The following is a 17,463-nucleotide window of genomic DNA, read 5'->3' as shown; positions in this document are numbered from 1 at the left end:
TTTTCAACTTTATAAAAACAATTCAAGAGGGTAAATATAAGAAAGGGTAGTTTTGTCCAATTAAATTTGGTTGAAATGGTCATTTGTTATTTTAACAAGGCCATTTAAATCATTTTCTCTCACTTAAGGGTAGTTTGGGCTTTTGGAAAATATTCCATTGATTAACGTTAGGATTGGTCAGATAAATTTGGATAAACTTCAAGGGGTTTCACGGTCATGTTGACAAATCTCAGGTAGGTCTAGGGTTATTTTGACAATAATTTTAGTTAAGATAATAGTTTTAGCTAAGAAATATTTGGACAAACCTTCGAGATATTTCACCTTTAATCATAAGAAGGGCATAAGGAATTGGGCGCTCTACCAAGCCATTGGGTAATACTCGAGAATAAATATAAATATCACTTGAAATCAAGGGTTAATTACACCCACACCACCTGAGGTTTGCTATATTGACACCCAGATGAAACTCAGCTATTTTTTGAACATTGACACTAGGGGTGCGCACGGTTTGGTTTCCTATGGTTCCGGTCCTAGAACCGTTCACAACGGTTCCTTAAAAAGGGAACCAAAATCGGAACCGTATAAGTATGGAACCAAACCAAACCGAACCGTCCATGAGAACTAACTGTTAGTGTTGTTCCATTACTTAACTGTGACACCCCTCGATTCTAGAGCCACAGGTGATCAAGTCTGAGCACAAATCCGAGGGATATCAAACAATTAAGTTTGTAAATGAACACAGAATACAAAAGAAAGAACTAAGAATAAATAAATAGCAGAAAAGGAAACTAAATAATAAAATCTCCAAATGAATTATCCAAAACCTTATATCATTACAACTTGGGAATCCATCTAGTGGACCCCTAATGATCATCCAACTGAATCAATCTGAAAACAACCATAATCAGAAACTAAAACATAGATAGAGTCCTACATAGAACCGGAGGAATGATGTGGATTGTCTCTGCTCAGCATGAACCAACTTTAGGTCTGGAACTGACGAGCACCTGAAAAATATAAAAATGGGTCAGGCCCGCGAACAAGTTCTTTCTACGACACACAAACAGAGACCGAAAAACTATACATTTACAGCTAACCCATGCAATAACTACAGAATCCATAAATATATATATATATATATATATATATAGATATATATATCCACACTAAAGGACTCTCACTGGACTACAAGTTGGTCTCAACCTGAATAGAGGCAACATGCAAAATGCACCCGAAGTGGGCATGTGTACCTAAACCTAATAAGGTATACCTCCAACCATCATAGTCAGCTATACATCCCAATGCATATCGCTCCCTAACCATCGATCCTGAGACTCAAGCTCATCTCAAGGTATCGTAACTATATATTTAAACTCTATCCAAACTAAAGTAGTGCCACTCAACTTTTCGTTGCCTTGACATGACATAAGTATCCAGTAATCCAGTTAGTTATTCAACTTGTTTAGTTGACCTGACACAAATATAAGTAGAACTTAACATTTTAGTTAATCCGTTCCAATATATAATAGGTAGGACTTAACTGATAAGTTAATCCATCCCTAGAGTGCCACCATCCCATATTGGTGCACTTAATCCACACAATCCAACAATTGATGTAATAATTTCAGGAGTACATCCAATATTCCAAAGTTAAACATAATAATAATATTATATCATGCTAACACAAAATAGGACAACTTATAATTTATTTAAGTTTCTATGTCACATATCCTACACATACTGAATTTTAAACAGATCGCTATATTTTGTTATACAATCATTTAAGCATTCTCCATACTTTGTTTAAAATTTATTTAAATCATTCCTTATCCTTATTTGATATTTATGAATCCATAAATCCAATCTAAAAATAAAACAACGCTATTTCTGAGACTTCACCAGGTAAGGCTCGAGCTTCTGTCTCAATTGCTCGAGCACCCTGTCCAAGGCTCGAGCACCTACTTTAGGCTCGAGCTCTTTATCTTAATTACTCGAGCATTCCTTCTCAGGCTCGAGTTTTACATCCCAAATGCTTGAGCTTTACAACCAATTGCTCGAGCTTTACAGCCAGTTGCTCGAGATTCACAACTAATTGCTCGAGCTTTTCATCCCAAGGCTCGAGCTTTGCCCCCAAGGCTTGAGCACTATAACAGCGGTCCGAACACTGTTACGCGAATCAACCCCGAATTTCAACTGTGCATTAAATCCTTATTTGTTTCAGGAATCCTAGGTATATTTCTACGTTTCATCCAAATACAGATAAAACAAAACATCATATGAAGCATGCAACAAATTCACAAAATAATCAAATCAGATCATGAATTTAACAGTTTACACAAGCACAACCATGAACAAATAAAATGTATAAAACTTAGTTCTACATCAATTAAAACATGGATTCCAATTTTAATTAATCTTTTAAACATCCCTAAAATTATACTAGAGACATATAGGTTACAGATCTAAGGAGAAGTGTAGAACAGAGAACTTGCCTTTAGGATTTGATAAAACCCTAGCCTCCTTCCTCTTCTTCCTCTTCCTCATTCCTCATTCTCTCTCTGTCTCTCAAAAATAATATACGTGATATATTTTCTAACCCCTTTTCAACCATATAGAGACATATAAATAGGCTACATATAAACCCTATTCATTTTCCCAATCCACATCCAACTAATAAAGAAAAAAAAAATTAAAAAACTAAAAAGTAACTAAAAAAAATAAGTTACGTATAATCTATATATATTATTCATATCTAAATAAAATAAATACACTAGATTATCTCCAAAGGACTTTTCCTAAATATATATTATTTAATTATATATATATACATATCCACTAACCCCTTATCCAAGTAGTCCATGGAACCCAATTGGTTGGCCCATGACTGTTATCCATAACCCTAAAATAAAATAAAATAATCAACCATTTAAACCATTTAAATTCCTAACTATTTATTAGAAGAAAACTTAACACATAATTTATTAAATCATATAAAAAATTAACAAATAGCCAAGAAAATCAATTAAAGAATCAAGAACACCATTTAAAACAATTCATAAAAAATACCGAGACTATCTTTTTAAAATTAGGAGTATTACATTCTTCCCCCCTAACAAAAGGAATTTCGTCCTTGGAATTCACCCTTACCTTCATCCATTACGTCTGGAAAGGTGGAGCGAATAACATCCTCCTGTTCCCAAGTAGATTCAACCTCATTGTGATGACTTCACAGGACCCGTACTAAATGAATGACCTTATTACGAAGAATCTGATCCCGATGGTCAACAATACGACACAGTAGTTCCACATAGGTTGTATCTGGCTATAACTCAATCTCACCAACATCAATATGATGATAACTGGTGTGGTGCCGCCGCGAGTACCACAAAAGCTTGCTAAGGAGAAGTGTTAGACTAAGATGAGTGTGGCCAAGTTTTACATTTATAATTTGTCACTACTACCTTTCACTAAAAATATAGTTAGGGCGAGTACGGATCGTTCCAAGGGATTGGTAGGTCGTATTAGGTTGTGGAATCGAGATTAGGGTTAGTAGGTCGAGTGATCAAAAGATTAGTTGGTGATTGAATTACACTAAGATGCAATTTAAATTAAAGAAAATAATTAAATGCAATAGGGAGAAAATAAGAGAGAGAGATCTTAGGATTTAGAGATTAGCACTAAGCATAACTTTTCTACACCCTTAATGCATGATTAATGAGGAGGAAAAACATGTATTGCAACAATAGTGTGTGTGTGTGGTTGTTTCAACAAGCACGGATGACTAATTAAATATATATTGTCTAAGCAACATGGTGGATAACACAATATATCAAACTAAGCCATTAATCATTTCTTTAAGCTCACAATCCAAACACATCACAAGGTTAGAGACGTATGCTACTTGTTTTCATAAGTATGAAACATCAAACAACAAGCATAGATTGTCCTCCCATTTAACATCTAAACTACAACTACACTACAATTAAGCTAATGACATGAAATTAAACTAATTAAGTTAAGGGAGAGACACAATCCATCAAAAAATGAGTATGAACCATCAAATAAACCATAAGAGCATTTTATTAAGCACTATGTCTTGACAATATCTAAATCTATAGCATCAATACACATAGACATGCATCAATAACACAAGAAATAGAGACAAACACATGAACATCTATTCTAGCATACATAGACATATGGATAGAATGAAATGATCAATTGGAAGTATTAAATCACATAAATTATTGAATAAACAAGATCTATGTATATAAATATGTCAAAACATGTATCACAATACAAATCCCCTCAAAAATACATAAATCAAGATGTAGAAAGCATGCTTAGGGCTAACTCTAGCCCCAAGAGGATGTCTAGCCACTCATGGATGGTGTCCTCCAACCCTCAAGGGCTAACTCCATGGTAAAGATTGTTCCTCCTCTTGGTTGATGGAAGAACTCCAAGCTTGTGTCTCTAGCCTCCTCTTTTCTTTTTTTCCTCACTAAGAATATGATATGGAAATTGTGTCTCTAGTGTATGTATGTGTATATCTCAAGAATGGCTCATATTCCTTATATAGGTAGGTTAAATGTCACCCCAATGACTTGAGCTCGTACACCAATATTCCCCCCAATGATTGGATATGAGACAACTTTTAATGAGCTGGAAATTGAATTTTCTTGCACTTGGGGAAATTCGATCGATCGAACTTGTGGTGAGATCGATCGAACATGGCTTAGATCTATCAAACTTAAGCTGAATCGATCCTCTATGGCGGCACCTTTTTGGATAAAGACAGATCTGAGATATTTTGGGGAATGAGACAAAAGTGGTAGGTGTGGTGGTACAACTGGGTAAGATGGAATCTTTTTGATTGATCAGAAGAAAGTTGGATCGATCGGACTTTGTAGGATCTTTAGATAAGGACAAAAGAGCTTGGATCCATCTTGAAATGTCTAGATCGATGAACTTTCGATTGATCGAATATTTCCTGAGATTAATCGAACTTGCTGAATTTCCACCACTTGCTTCCTTTTGCTCCCACTTTGCTCCTTTCTGTGATTCATCTCAAGATTGCTTCAAATATGCTCTTATTTAGCTAAGTTAACTTATTTTGGGGATAAGTACCTGAGAATGAAAATAATACAAAATCAATCTAAAGTGGAAAAATAAGATAGATTAAGGTTCTAGAATACCTAAGCTTAAGGGGTTTAAATGCGCACTTTTCAACGCTCATCACACCCCCAAACTTAAATATTGCTAGTCCCTAGCAATGAACTATAAAGTAAAGGAATGAAATGAACAACTATACAAGTATGAACTAGAAAGCAATAAAAGGGTAACGCCACTTTCATAGGGAACACGATTACATTTAGCGTATGCAACAAGCCTTTTAAACCCCTAGGTTACCCCTAGTGGAAGACTGAAGTCTCGTGAGGGTTTCAGAAATGATACCCATAAACGTTAAGCTCATTCTTTCAAAAGAGGCACCAATATTGCAAACAAGCATTGGAAGAAAACTACCTCAAGTATGCAATTTTTTAAACATTTCCAAGCAATTTCCCAAAATTTCAACATCAAGCGAGCAACTATGGTCCTTCACACATCAAGAAAATAATCATGCAAACCAAAACAACTCTAGAATCCTTTTTGAGTAAACCGGCATCAAATATGTTGCTATCTAAGCCAACTAAAGAAATGATCACATCCTTACGCTCAAATTAGCACAAAAATCTAGTACCGATCATCAAGACAAAAAGTGGACCTTTTATTAAAGCTTTATTCATCTAAGTGCGCTTATTCTTTTCACTTGAATATATATATATATATATTTCTAATCCTAAGGATCAAAGATGGAAGCATAGTGCAATGTGTTGATCTATTAAGCTTTCTAGTGATCCATGAGGTCGAGCGTTAGGTCAATGACTCCTAAACCGGACGGCTTTAGGGCACTAGGTGTTCAAACACCCCTAAGAACTTACAAGCTCAAATCAACTAGACTACAAATCAAAACAACCTCCATCTAATCATTTCCTACTTCACACCTTTTAGGAGAAGTCCTCACTTTTTTATTGCTTTTACAACTGTTTTTTTTTTTTTTTTCTTAAGTTCAATTATCAACCTAAAGTTTGGGCCCTCCACCTTTCGGCACGAGAAGTTTAGTGCTTGATGAGGCTAGAATCCCGGCTACTTAGTGAAAATGGTTTGTTATCCACCTTTATCAAAATGAAAGCTTTCAATGCACTACTAGCCCAATTGGGATATAACCAATTCAATAATCAACAAAGCATGTACCCCACAAATGAATGCTAGTGTGTGCCTGTGCTAGTGTAGAATACTAGAGCGAATCTCAAAACAATCACAAAATCAGGATGATGTGGACCACAAGTGCAAGCAAGATATCAATTTTTTGAAAAATTTACTCCTAAATGGCATCCACAAGGCATAAAAGGAGTGTTGGACTCTCAAGTCAAGCAATTTTTAAATTTTAAGCAATATAGTCCTCAAAAGATCAAAATCATAGCTAGTTATGGACCAATCATAGAAAATTCTCAAATACACAAGTCATGCTCAAAATTTTAAATTGAAAACAAATACTGCAATTAACACCATTACCCCCCCAAACATAAATGTCACAGTGTCCTCAATGTGCAAAGAGAACAAAGGGAAAGAGTATACCAGTGCAGCTAAGCAAAGAATGGCCGGGACACAAGTATCCAAAGTAGGTGGCATAGCCCTCCCAAACTTGGGATTAACTGTGGTCCTGAAAAGATGGTACTGGATAAAAGTTCATTAGACAACAAAAGGGATAATAACAATGCACAGTGGACATATAAGTGTAAATGGGATAAGAAATTGAAGTAAGGAGAGAGGGAAAAGGTGGTCCTGAAAAATTCGGGCAGTACTCTCTCTCACTGAAGTCACTGGAATGCACCTGATGGAGTCAATCACAGACAGATATATCAATACGTATATATGACATCCAAAAACAAAGTATGCATAAAAGAGAAGTAAAGTATATCGAAGACCGACTCATGTGCCACCCGAATGCGTGAGTATCTTGGCAATGGCAGGTCTAAGTCTTGGGCTGGCTGAGCTGGTGGTGGTGATGGAGATGGTATGTGCTCAGCCTCAGCATCAGCCTATGAAGAAGATGCCTCAGCCGAAGACTGTAATCTACTGTCAGCAAATGGAGATTGAGGTGGAGTAGGCTCTGCTGGCTCATCCTATATCTACTCTGGCTCTAGCTTAGGAATGAGGTCATGGACGTGAGATGGACCTGCCTGGTCGTCTAATCTCCGCTTGACTCTACGGTGATAATGTCCACGAGCAACAGTCTTGACCCTAGCCATGGCCTGCAAAATAAAAAAAAAACTCAAAAAGGAAGTCAGTGCCGGTATAAAGAATTAAAGCACAGTTTATAGAATCATGTATGTCAAACAAGATAGACAAAACAGATAAGGAACATGAATTTATGCAAGTGACAAGGAATAAGTGACATGATATGAAGCATGCTAGATAGTATAAGTATGGAATGCATCCAATGTGGAAAACACAGGCATTGGGCATGTATGAGATAGTATAAAACACAAGAGTTGGTGTGTGAAGTGTGTGATGCAAATCTGTGAAATTCGATCGATCACAAAAATGTGAGATCGATGCAAGTTTGATCGATCTTGAATAAGTGAGATCGATCTGTTACAGATCGATCTAAGAAAAAGTTCAATCGATCGAACTGTGAGGTGAAATTTGAAAAGTCACAGATCTGTGACGTGGATGGCACGGGGTCTCCCAAACAAGCTCATGGGCCCCTCTACACAATAAATCAACAAATTTGGTCACTTTCCTTGGCCCATGACCCCCAAAATCAAGAATTAAAATCAAAAATATATAACGATATATATACATATATATACACATATATATATAGCTTCAAAGCTTCATATATGGCAAGATTCATCATCAAAACATCATAGATCTAACATGGAAAGCATGGATTCATGAAGATAAAGCTTGAATCAAAAGAGCGATCCCAGATCTTGCCCAAAACCGAGAGATGAGATGAGAGTAAGATGGAATCTGAGATCCGATATGAGGGAAAGAGATTCGAGATGAGATGGAGTCACCGGAGGTGGGGAAATGAGTTTGCAGCGGCGAGGGACGAAGATCAGGGTGTTAGATCAATCTGTGGTATCAATCTAATAACCCTAGGTTTGATTTTTAAAAACATTCCTTTACCAGTTCGATCGATCGAACTGAAATCTCAGATCGATCGAACTGGAATCGATCTCTCCTCACTAAAAGACAAAATTGTTTTTTTTTTTTTTTTTGAAGCTTTTGAATTTTTGAAAATTAAAAATGAAAAATATATTTTGGATTTTTGAAAAATAAAACTAAATAAAATAAAAATAAACAAATATAATATAAAATAAAATATTTTTGGAATATAAAATAATATATATATTATTTTATTTTATTTTTTTGGAATATTTGAAATATAAAATAAAATAAAATAAAAGAAAATATTTTTGGGATTTTTTAAAAATTTGAAATTCAAAACAAAAATTAAACTTAAATCAAAATAGTAAATCAAAGAATAGAGATCGATCTCTCTAAGATTGATCTCAGAAGAACTCCAATCGATCGAACATGCAAAAACCTATAGGCATGTTCGATCGATGGGACAGAGAACTGAAATATGCAAGTTTTCTTCGAATGATTGGACAGAGAGGTGATTGGATGCAGGTATGGAGTTCGATCGATCGAACCTCCTTGGAGATCAATCGAACTAATGCAAAATGTCCATTTTCAACATGAAAGTGCATGCAATCCTAATCATAATTCCTAGCAATGTATATGAACCTAAAGTAAATATCTAGACTTCGCAAGAAATGAAATTTAAAATAGAAATGAGGGGGGAATAGGGTTATGACACCCTACGAAATGTACTAGTTGTTAATGTCTCTAGCAAGACATTGGGTTCTTTTAGCCCGGATCAAACATCTTGTAGTGCATCCCCTCCTTAATGGGGTGATAAGTACTTTGAACTCCACCCAACAAATGGTTCCCTAGAGAACTTGTCAGATTAGGTTCAAAAGAAATTTTGGTCCTTGGTTAACATGATCTTTGGGCTTCCATGCCCTTTCAAAACAAGATTTTGAAACAACTTTCTTGGAATTCAGGGTTGAAGATAAACTTTTTGAAATTTTGGTTTCACACAAAGACTATATTCCTTCACATTCATGGTCATGATATTTTTCTACAACATTCACTTCTTCATGCTTGTCAAATGAATTGGGGGTTGGATTGAAGATATTCAACTTCACCTTCCTGTGGCCAAATGAGATCTTCATTATCCCCGTCCTATAATTAATGTTGGCATTCACGGTTGCCAAGAAAGGACGGCCAAGGATTACTGGAATTTGGCTCTTAGGATTCGGGACTTGTTCCGTGTCAATGACAACGAAATCAACGGGAAGCAAAAATTTATCAATCTTAATTAATACATCCTTAATGATACTCCTAGGCTTTTTGATGGATCGGTCGGCAAGTTGCAAAACCACCGACGTCGATTTTTAAGTCTCCTAAGCCTAATTTGACATATACCGAATATGGAAGAAGATTAACACTTGCTCCTAAGTCTAGAAGAGCCCGATTAATGATATGATCACTAATGATGCATGAAGTAGTAAGTGAACCGGGGTCCTTGAACTTTGGAAGAGTGTTATGCTATAAAATTGAGCTTACTTGCTCGGTTAAGACCACTTTCCTAGGTGTTTGGCTTTTGTTCTTCCTCTTTTGGGTGCATAAGTCTTTTAAAAACTTGGCATAAGCCGAAATTTGCTTGATTGCATCCAAAAGCGGAAGGTTAACCTTCACTTGCCTAAACACATCCATAATTTCATTTGTTTTGGCCTTTTTCTTGTCAATTGAAATAGATCATTTTAAGGCATCCCGAAATGGAGCTTTCGGTTCAAAAACCTTTTCAGAATTTTTCCTTGAAGTCTCTTCAACACAAGAAGTTTTCAAATCATTTTGCAAATCATTTTTGACACTTTCTCATTTGAATGATCATGCATATGCAATGAAGGAGGAATAAAATGTGAAACGGGACGGGTGTCAACTTATGGTTGCACCGGTTCACTCTCTTCATTAGACACATCTACTTGGTTGTCAAGGATTCTCCCACTTCTCAAGGTTGTCACCACATTAACATGGTCTATTATAAGACTTTCCGATGAGGAATGAGTCTCCACAACACATTATCGCTTTGGTGGGGCATTCAAAGGCATTTTCCCTTTCTCTCTAGCATTTAAAGTACTAGCTATTTGTCCTACTTGGGTTGAGTAATCGCCTCTAGAGTGCCTAGAGCGGTCAAAACTTTCTTTTCAAAAGCAGGACTCCTAGAATTTCCTTGAGAATATGATGGTTGATTAGGGAAATGAGTGTTGAACCAAGAGGGGGGTGAATTGGTTAAACTTTCTTTTTACAAGTCAACAAAGTAGGTAGATAATACACATTCAAGCATTAACACAGATTTACAAGGAAACCCTTCCAACAAGGGAAAACCTTGGTTTTTGGCTTTAGCCAATAAAGTCCACTACTAGCTGTATGTATTTTGTTACACACTCAGCTGTCTCACCCTCTGCACACACCCAAGTACAAGAATGAAAGCTAGTTTTCACAACCAATACATACACTAGATGATTTCAGCACACATACACACTCCCCCTGTCCTAAGCACCCTTGCTAGGACCAACAAAGCTCTTACAGCTCATCTCATACATCATTACAGGTTGTAAATACAATGTTCAATATCTTCTACAAGTGAAAACAAATCATTCAGCACAAAACACCAAATTATTGCCTCCAAAACACTCTACTGCTGCAACTAGGGTTTGAGGGGTAAAATTGGAATTTCCCTTCGAGATCAATTCACCAGTAGCTTCCACAGTCTTGACTCACTGAATTATTCATGTTTATAACTTTAAAAAATCAAGCATAGCATGAATATATCAATCAAGGTTCAGTCTCAGGTCTTGAGCAGCACACTATTATGCTGAAATAGGGGTTTTGTAAGGTCACAATCAGGCACTGTCTAAATTTTGCATCATGGTCAATTTTAACAACTGAGATTCATCAAAATAAACTTGGTAGCACATAGATAGTCCATAACATAGCTAGCCATAACCATTTTGTACTTGAATCACAGCAAACAGCAGAAAATCAAGCTTAACAACTGATCAAAAGTCCAAAATTCATTTCAGCATGTTTCAGTTCAAAAACAGGTAGTGAGCAAATGTGAAAACATTAATTATACCTGTAAAAGTCTTCAAAACTGACAACAGTAGCAGGGAACAAAATTTCACTACTCAAACCAGCTCTTTCATCAGCAATTTCAACAGTAGCAGTATTGCAGTAGGAGGAATTCACACAGAAGATGAGTTAATCAATTTTCCTAGCTTGGAATCATCATCAATTAGCTCAGAAAATATTGATCAACATTTATTCTTGAGAGTTCTTGGCTGCAATAACAATCTCAGTAATCTTTTTTGGCTTCACTTCCTAGAGACTCTTTTAATAGCATATATAAAGAACAATGCAAATCATTGGCTGCATTTCATCTCAGCTCTAGCTGTCACCTTTCAACCAATGATTATGCATGGGCCCTACTGACATTATCTCAGTGAAAGGACAATATTACCCTTGATTCCATACAATACAGTGACACCTTATGCACCAACAGAAAAGCACCATATAGGTGAGGTACACTAAAGAACATTTCTTTGCTTAGCCTCTAAGCTCTGCAACATCATAGGAGGAGGACAATATTTCAGGACCACCACCACGTGTCACACTCTTGACTATACCAGATCAGCTCAGAAACCACCCATGCACCAGCTGTATATACCATGCAATACACTACATATGTTGAGGCTGTATTAATCATAATATAGATTAAGGTACTGCTCTTCAGTGCAATGCAGCTGAATAGGCAAACGAGACTTAATGGAATACATCAGAGAAAGTACTAAACTGCCCCTGTAAGTACCTGTTGCAAAATCCTTATATACTGAATTTTGCTGTAGACATCCAATTTAGCTAAATGAGGAGAGAAGAATCTGCCACACTCATGTAAATGACACTGCTGCCCCATAACATATAATAACCCACAATGCTGATGGACAAGCATTTAAACTCACTGAACCAACACCTTTTTATTGCTTTTTGACATTAACAAACAAACAAGTCTTTAGAGAACCATAGGACCAACAATCTCCCCCTTTTGCCTTTAATGACAAAAACTTGATGTGAAATGAAATAAGACCTCAACCATGGAAGATTAGATAATAAGGATAATAAACATAATTCCACCCAAAACTTATAAACTGATAAGAATAGCTTAACACTATCCTTATTTCAGTCCTTGTCTCCCCCTTTTTGACATTGAAGAGGAAAAGGGGAGGAGGACCAACAATGTGAGGTTCAAAAAGGTGGGGGAACAACCCTGAGAAGAGCTCTAAGGGTTGAGAATCTGTGAGGAAGAAGTGGTTTTATCATGATATCTGCAATTGATCCTGAGTGGGAAGATAAGTAATATCAAGTAAGCCTTTTTGAACTTTATCTCTGAGAAAATGATACCTGATATCTATATGCTTGCTCTTCCAATGTAAGGTGGGGTTTTTACTGATGGCAATGGCACTTTGATTATCACAAAAGAGCTTGGGAGGCATAGAGAAGTGAAGTCCAAAGTCTGTCAAGGTAGACTGCATCCAAAGCAATTGTGAGCCAGCCTGAGAAACAGCTATATACTCAGCTTTTGAAGTAGATAAAGAGACTGTGTTTTGTTTTTTACTGAGCCAAGAGACAACATTAGAACCAAGAGTGTAACAACAACCAGATGTACTTTTTCTATCAGGTAAAGATCCACCCCAATCAGCATCTGGAAAGGCAGCTATAGACATTGTAGATGAGTAGGTGTAGTGTAAACCATAAGAGATTGTACCCTTAATATATCTGAGAATTCGTTTGGCAGCTTGAAGATGAGACATTTTTGGATACTTTAAAACCTTGCTACCAACCCTACTGAGTACATTATATCAGGTCTTGAGGCTGTGAGATATAGTAGACTCCCAATGATAGATCTGTATAGTGTTGAAGGAACTGGCTCGGAAGTACAATCAAGTGACAGCTTGGTGTTGGGACACAATGGTGTTGAAACAGACTTGCTATCACTCATGTTGAATTTCTTAAGTAACTCTGAGGTATATTTCTGTTGTGAAATGAAGATCCCTTTGAATGTTTGAGCAATTTGCAAGCCTAAGAAATATATGAGAGTACCCAAGAGTGACATTTCAAACCTGGTCTTCATGAGATTGGCAAATTCTGATGCTAAAAAAATGTGTGATCGACAAAACATGATGTTATCTACATAGATTTGTAGAATCAGAAATTGTTCTTGATGAATTCTGACATACAATATGTCATCAACCTTGCCTCTATAAAAGCCTTGTTCAATTAGGAACTGATGAAGTTTTTCATACCAGGCCTTAGGAGCTTGTTTGAGGCCATACAAAGCCTTACTCAGTTTAAATACATGTGAAGGATATCTAGAATCTTCAAAACCTTCAGGTTGCTCTAGATAAACTTCTTCATTTAGATCTCCATTCAGAAAAGCAGATTTGACATCCGTTTGGTACACTTTGACTTATTTGTGACATGCAAAGGACAATAGCATTCTTATAGACTCCATTCTGGCCACATGAGCAAAGGTTTCATCATAGTCAATACCAGCTTGCTGTGAATAGCCTTTATAGACCAACCTTGCTTTATTCCTGATAATAGACCCTTTTTCATTCAGCTTATTTCTGTAAATCCATTTAGTGCCAATTACATTCTTATCTGCAGGCCTAGGAACAAGTGTCCAAGTATCATTCCTGTTAATCTGATCAAGCTCTTCTTTCATGGCTACAACCCAATCCTCAATCTTCTGAGCTTCAAAGTAGGATTTAGGTTTAATAGAAGACAACATTGCAAAGTGACTGTATTCTTTACCATCTTCAGCTTCTAACTCAGTAAGTAGCTTCTTACTTCTTGTTTGAACTCCAGCCTTTGGTGAGCCAATTATGTTTTCAGCTTGAACTTACTTCTGCAACACTGGATAAGTAACTTCCTTTAAATCCTCAGGGTGAGTTACAGAAGAATTGGTTTCACTTGAGCCAATTGAATTACAACTATCCTCAGATATAGTCAGTTGAGGATTCTCATCAAATTTCACATGGATTGATTCGACCACTTTAGAGGACCTAAGATTATAGCATCTGTAGGCTTTGCTTTTTGTAGAGTAACCCAAAAATATACCTTCATCAGCTTTTGAGTCAAACTTCCCCAGGTTATCAATGTGATTAAGTACATAACACTTGCTGCCAAATATCCTGAAATAGTGTACAATTGCAGGCCCTCCATACCACAGCTCAAAAGGTGTCTTTGTTGAGTTTGGTCTAAGAAGAACTCTGTTTATAATGTATACAGCAGTGTTCACAGCTTCTACCCAAAATCCCTTTGCTAAACCTTTTTCAAGCAACATTATTCTCCCCATTTCTTGTATAGTCCTGTTCTTTCTCTCCACAACTCCATTCTGTTGAGGTGTAGCAACAGTAGAAAATTCCTTCTTGATTCCTTTGTCATCACAATAGTGTTCAAATTCTTTCATAGTAAACTCTAAGCCAAAATCAGACCTGAGTTTCTTCACAGTACAGTTTCTTTCATTCTCCACAAGATTAACAAACTTGATGAAATGAGTAATTGCCTCAGACTTTTCTTTTAAAAAATAAACCCACACCATTCTGCTGAAATCATCAATGAGGAGCATGAAATACTTACTTCCACCAATACTTGTGGTTCTGGTAGGACCACACAGGTCCATGTGTATCAAACCAAGAGCCCTTGAGGTGTTAATCTCTTTAGAGGGAAATGAGACTTTGGTTTGCTTACCTTGCTGATATGCCTCGCAGAGATGATCATCCTTGAAACTGACCTCAGACACCCCTTTGACAGCTTTCAGCTTCAGAATCTTGGACAGGTTTTTTGAGTGAAGATGTCCTAACCTTTTATGCCACAATTTAGCTTCATCATAAGTTTATTAAGTTGCATTGAGTGAGCTATCTTTCATCAGTGACAGTATACACATTCCCTGAAGATCTACATGCTGAGAATAGAACTTGTTTTTATTTAAGATCAACTACTTTGCATCTTTCTTTATTGAAGCATACTTCCTTTCCATTGTCACACAATTGACTCATACTGAGAAGATTATGTTTAAGTCCTTCAACCAGTAGAACTTCTTGCATTTCAGGTAATTCTTCAATCTTGGTCACAGTACCAATACCCACAATTTTAGCCTTTTGATTATCTCCAAATATAACATTTCCACCATCAAACTGCTTTAGAGAATTAAACTTTGAACTATCACCAGTTATGTGTCTTGAACAACCACTGTCAACATACCATTTATCCTGTGAATTACAAGCTTTAAAAGTTGTGTACACAAGAAGACTCACAGAGTTCAACTTCTTAGGGATCCATATCATTTTAGACTTTACCAATAACCCTTTATCCTTGGCTTTTTGAGCAAGAGTTAAGTCAGACTTCTTCACATACATCTTAGTGATCTTGTAGTTTCTCATGGCTGAGGTGACAAAATCTCCTTGATTGAAACTTACCTTGTTGTCAAGAGGATCAAGTTTTTATGATAGGGAACTTGGCATACACTTCACCTGTTGTAGCTTTAACAAAAACAAACTGATTTTGTTTGATCTTTGCTGCTGAATCACACACATAACCAATTCCAGTCTTCCCAATTTGCTTGGTAGATTGCTTCCAAATTTCAGCCATCTTCAAAGACCTTCCTTCAAGTATAAGAGACAATTCTTCTCTGCACCTCTTAGTAGACCACTGAGTGTTAACCTGAGACTTAAGCAAACCTTGAAAGATAAGAGAGATTAAGCACAGGGTTGATAACTTTAGTTTGAAGTGCTTAATGAGAATTTGTCTTGACTTTAGCAGTTCTGAATTGAGCTTTCTAATTTGAGACTTCTGTTGATTACACTTCACTGCAAGTCTTTCACATTCTTCCAGAATCTCCTCAATCTCTACATCACTGTCTTCTTCAACTTTAATTGCATCTTGTGGTGCTTCAAGAATAGCCATGAACAAGCATTCATCTCCTTGAGTTTCTTCAACTGTTTCTTCCTCTGGAGTTGTTTCCCAATCAGACAACAATGCTTTCCTTCCAAATATTTTCTTGTTGTTTGGTTCTTTAAACCTTTTCTGAGGCTGTCCTTTAGAAACAGGACAATTGGACACAACACGACCAAGTTTTCCACAGCCATAACAGGTAAGATTTTGAACCTGAGACTTCTTCTTAAACCTGAATTTTCTAAATTTCTTAGTAAGGTAAGCCACTTCATCATCTTCAAGATCATCTTCAAATTTAGAATCCGCTTCATCAACAGCTTCTTTGGCCTTGAGAGCTGCTTCTCTTCTGTGTAGGGATGGATGACCAATTCTCATCTCATAAGCTGTGAGTGAAGCCTGAAGTTCATCAATCTTCATGTTAGATAAGTCTCTATCTTCGAGAATAGTAACCTTAGCATTGTATCTAGAAGTAAGAGACCTGAGAATCTTCTTGCATACATCAGAATCTTTAATGTCTTCACCAAGGGCTTTCATGTTGTTCACAAGATCATTAATTCTGAACATATATTCTGCAACTGTCTCTCTTTCTTCCATTTTACAAACTTCATATTGCACCTTGAAGAGTTGAATCTTGTTCTCTTTTATAACATTATTTCCTTCATGAGCAGCTTGAAGAGAGTCCCACATTTCCTTAGCTGTTTTGCAATTTTTAACTCTTGTAAACTCCTGTTGCTTTAAGGCATAAAAAAGAACATGTTTCGCCTTCCCATCATTAGCTATAGCTAGCTTATCTTTAGTAGTTGGATTCTCAGGATTCAGAATAACAACACCATGTATAGCAGCATGCCACACATCATAGGATTGAGACATCAAAAAAGCTTCCATTCTAGTTTTCCATGGGTCATAGTTAGAACCTTCAAATCCAGGAGCTTTGTTAATAACTTGGCCTTCATCCATAGCTAGGATCAGCTGCAGGTTTGTTAGAACCTTCAAATGCAGACCAAACTCTGATACCAATTGTTGAACCAAGAGGGGGGTGAATTGGTTAAACTTTCTTTTTATAAGTCAGCAAAGTAGGTAGATAATACACATTCAAGCATTAACACAGATTTACAAGGAAACCCTTCCAACAAGGGAAAACCTTGGTTCTTGGCTTTAGCCAATAAAGTCCACTACTAGTTGTATGTATTTTGTTACACACTCAGCTGTCTCACCCTCTGTATACACCCAAGCACAAGAATGAAAGCTAGTTTTCACAACCAATAC

The 17,463-nt window shown here is 36.5% G+C and overlaps 1 protein-coding gene across 1 annotated transcript; it reads right to left on the bottom strand.

Annotated features, from left to right (window-relative positions):
- Positions 1-15,738: 15,738 nt before the first annotated feature.
- LOC132296339 (uncharacterized) lies at positions 15,739-17,154 on the bottom strand. The gene has a single exon (XM_059794550.1). It carries the CDS (start codon positions 17,152-17,154, stop codon positions 15,739-15,741), a length of 1,416 nt encoding a protein of 471 aa, XP_059650533.1.
- Between the last annotated feature and the right edge of the window lie 309 nt (positions 17,155-17,463).

This window comes from Cornus florida, unplaced genomic scaffold (genome assembly GCF_030987335.1).
Source record: "Cornus florida cultivar Cherokee Brave unplaced genomic scaffold, ASM3098733v1 CherokeeBrave_3.0.0_Hap2_Chr02, whole genome shotgun sequence".
NCBI classification, from domain to species: domain Eukaryota; kingdom Viridiplantae; phylum Streptophyta; class Magnoliopsida; order Cornales; family Cornaceae; genus Cornus; species Cornus florida.
Note: the sequence above shows the minus strand (reverse complement) of the source record. Positions and strands in the feature narration are given on the sequence as shown.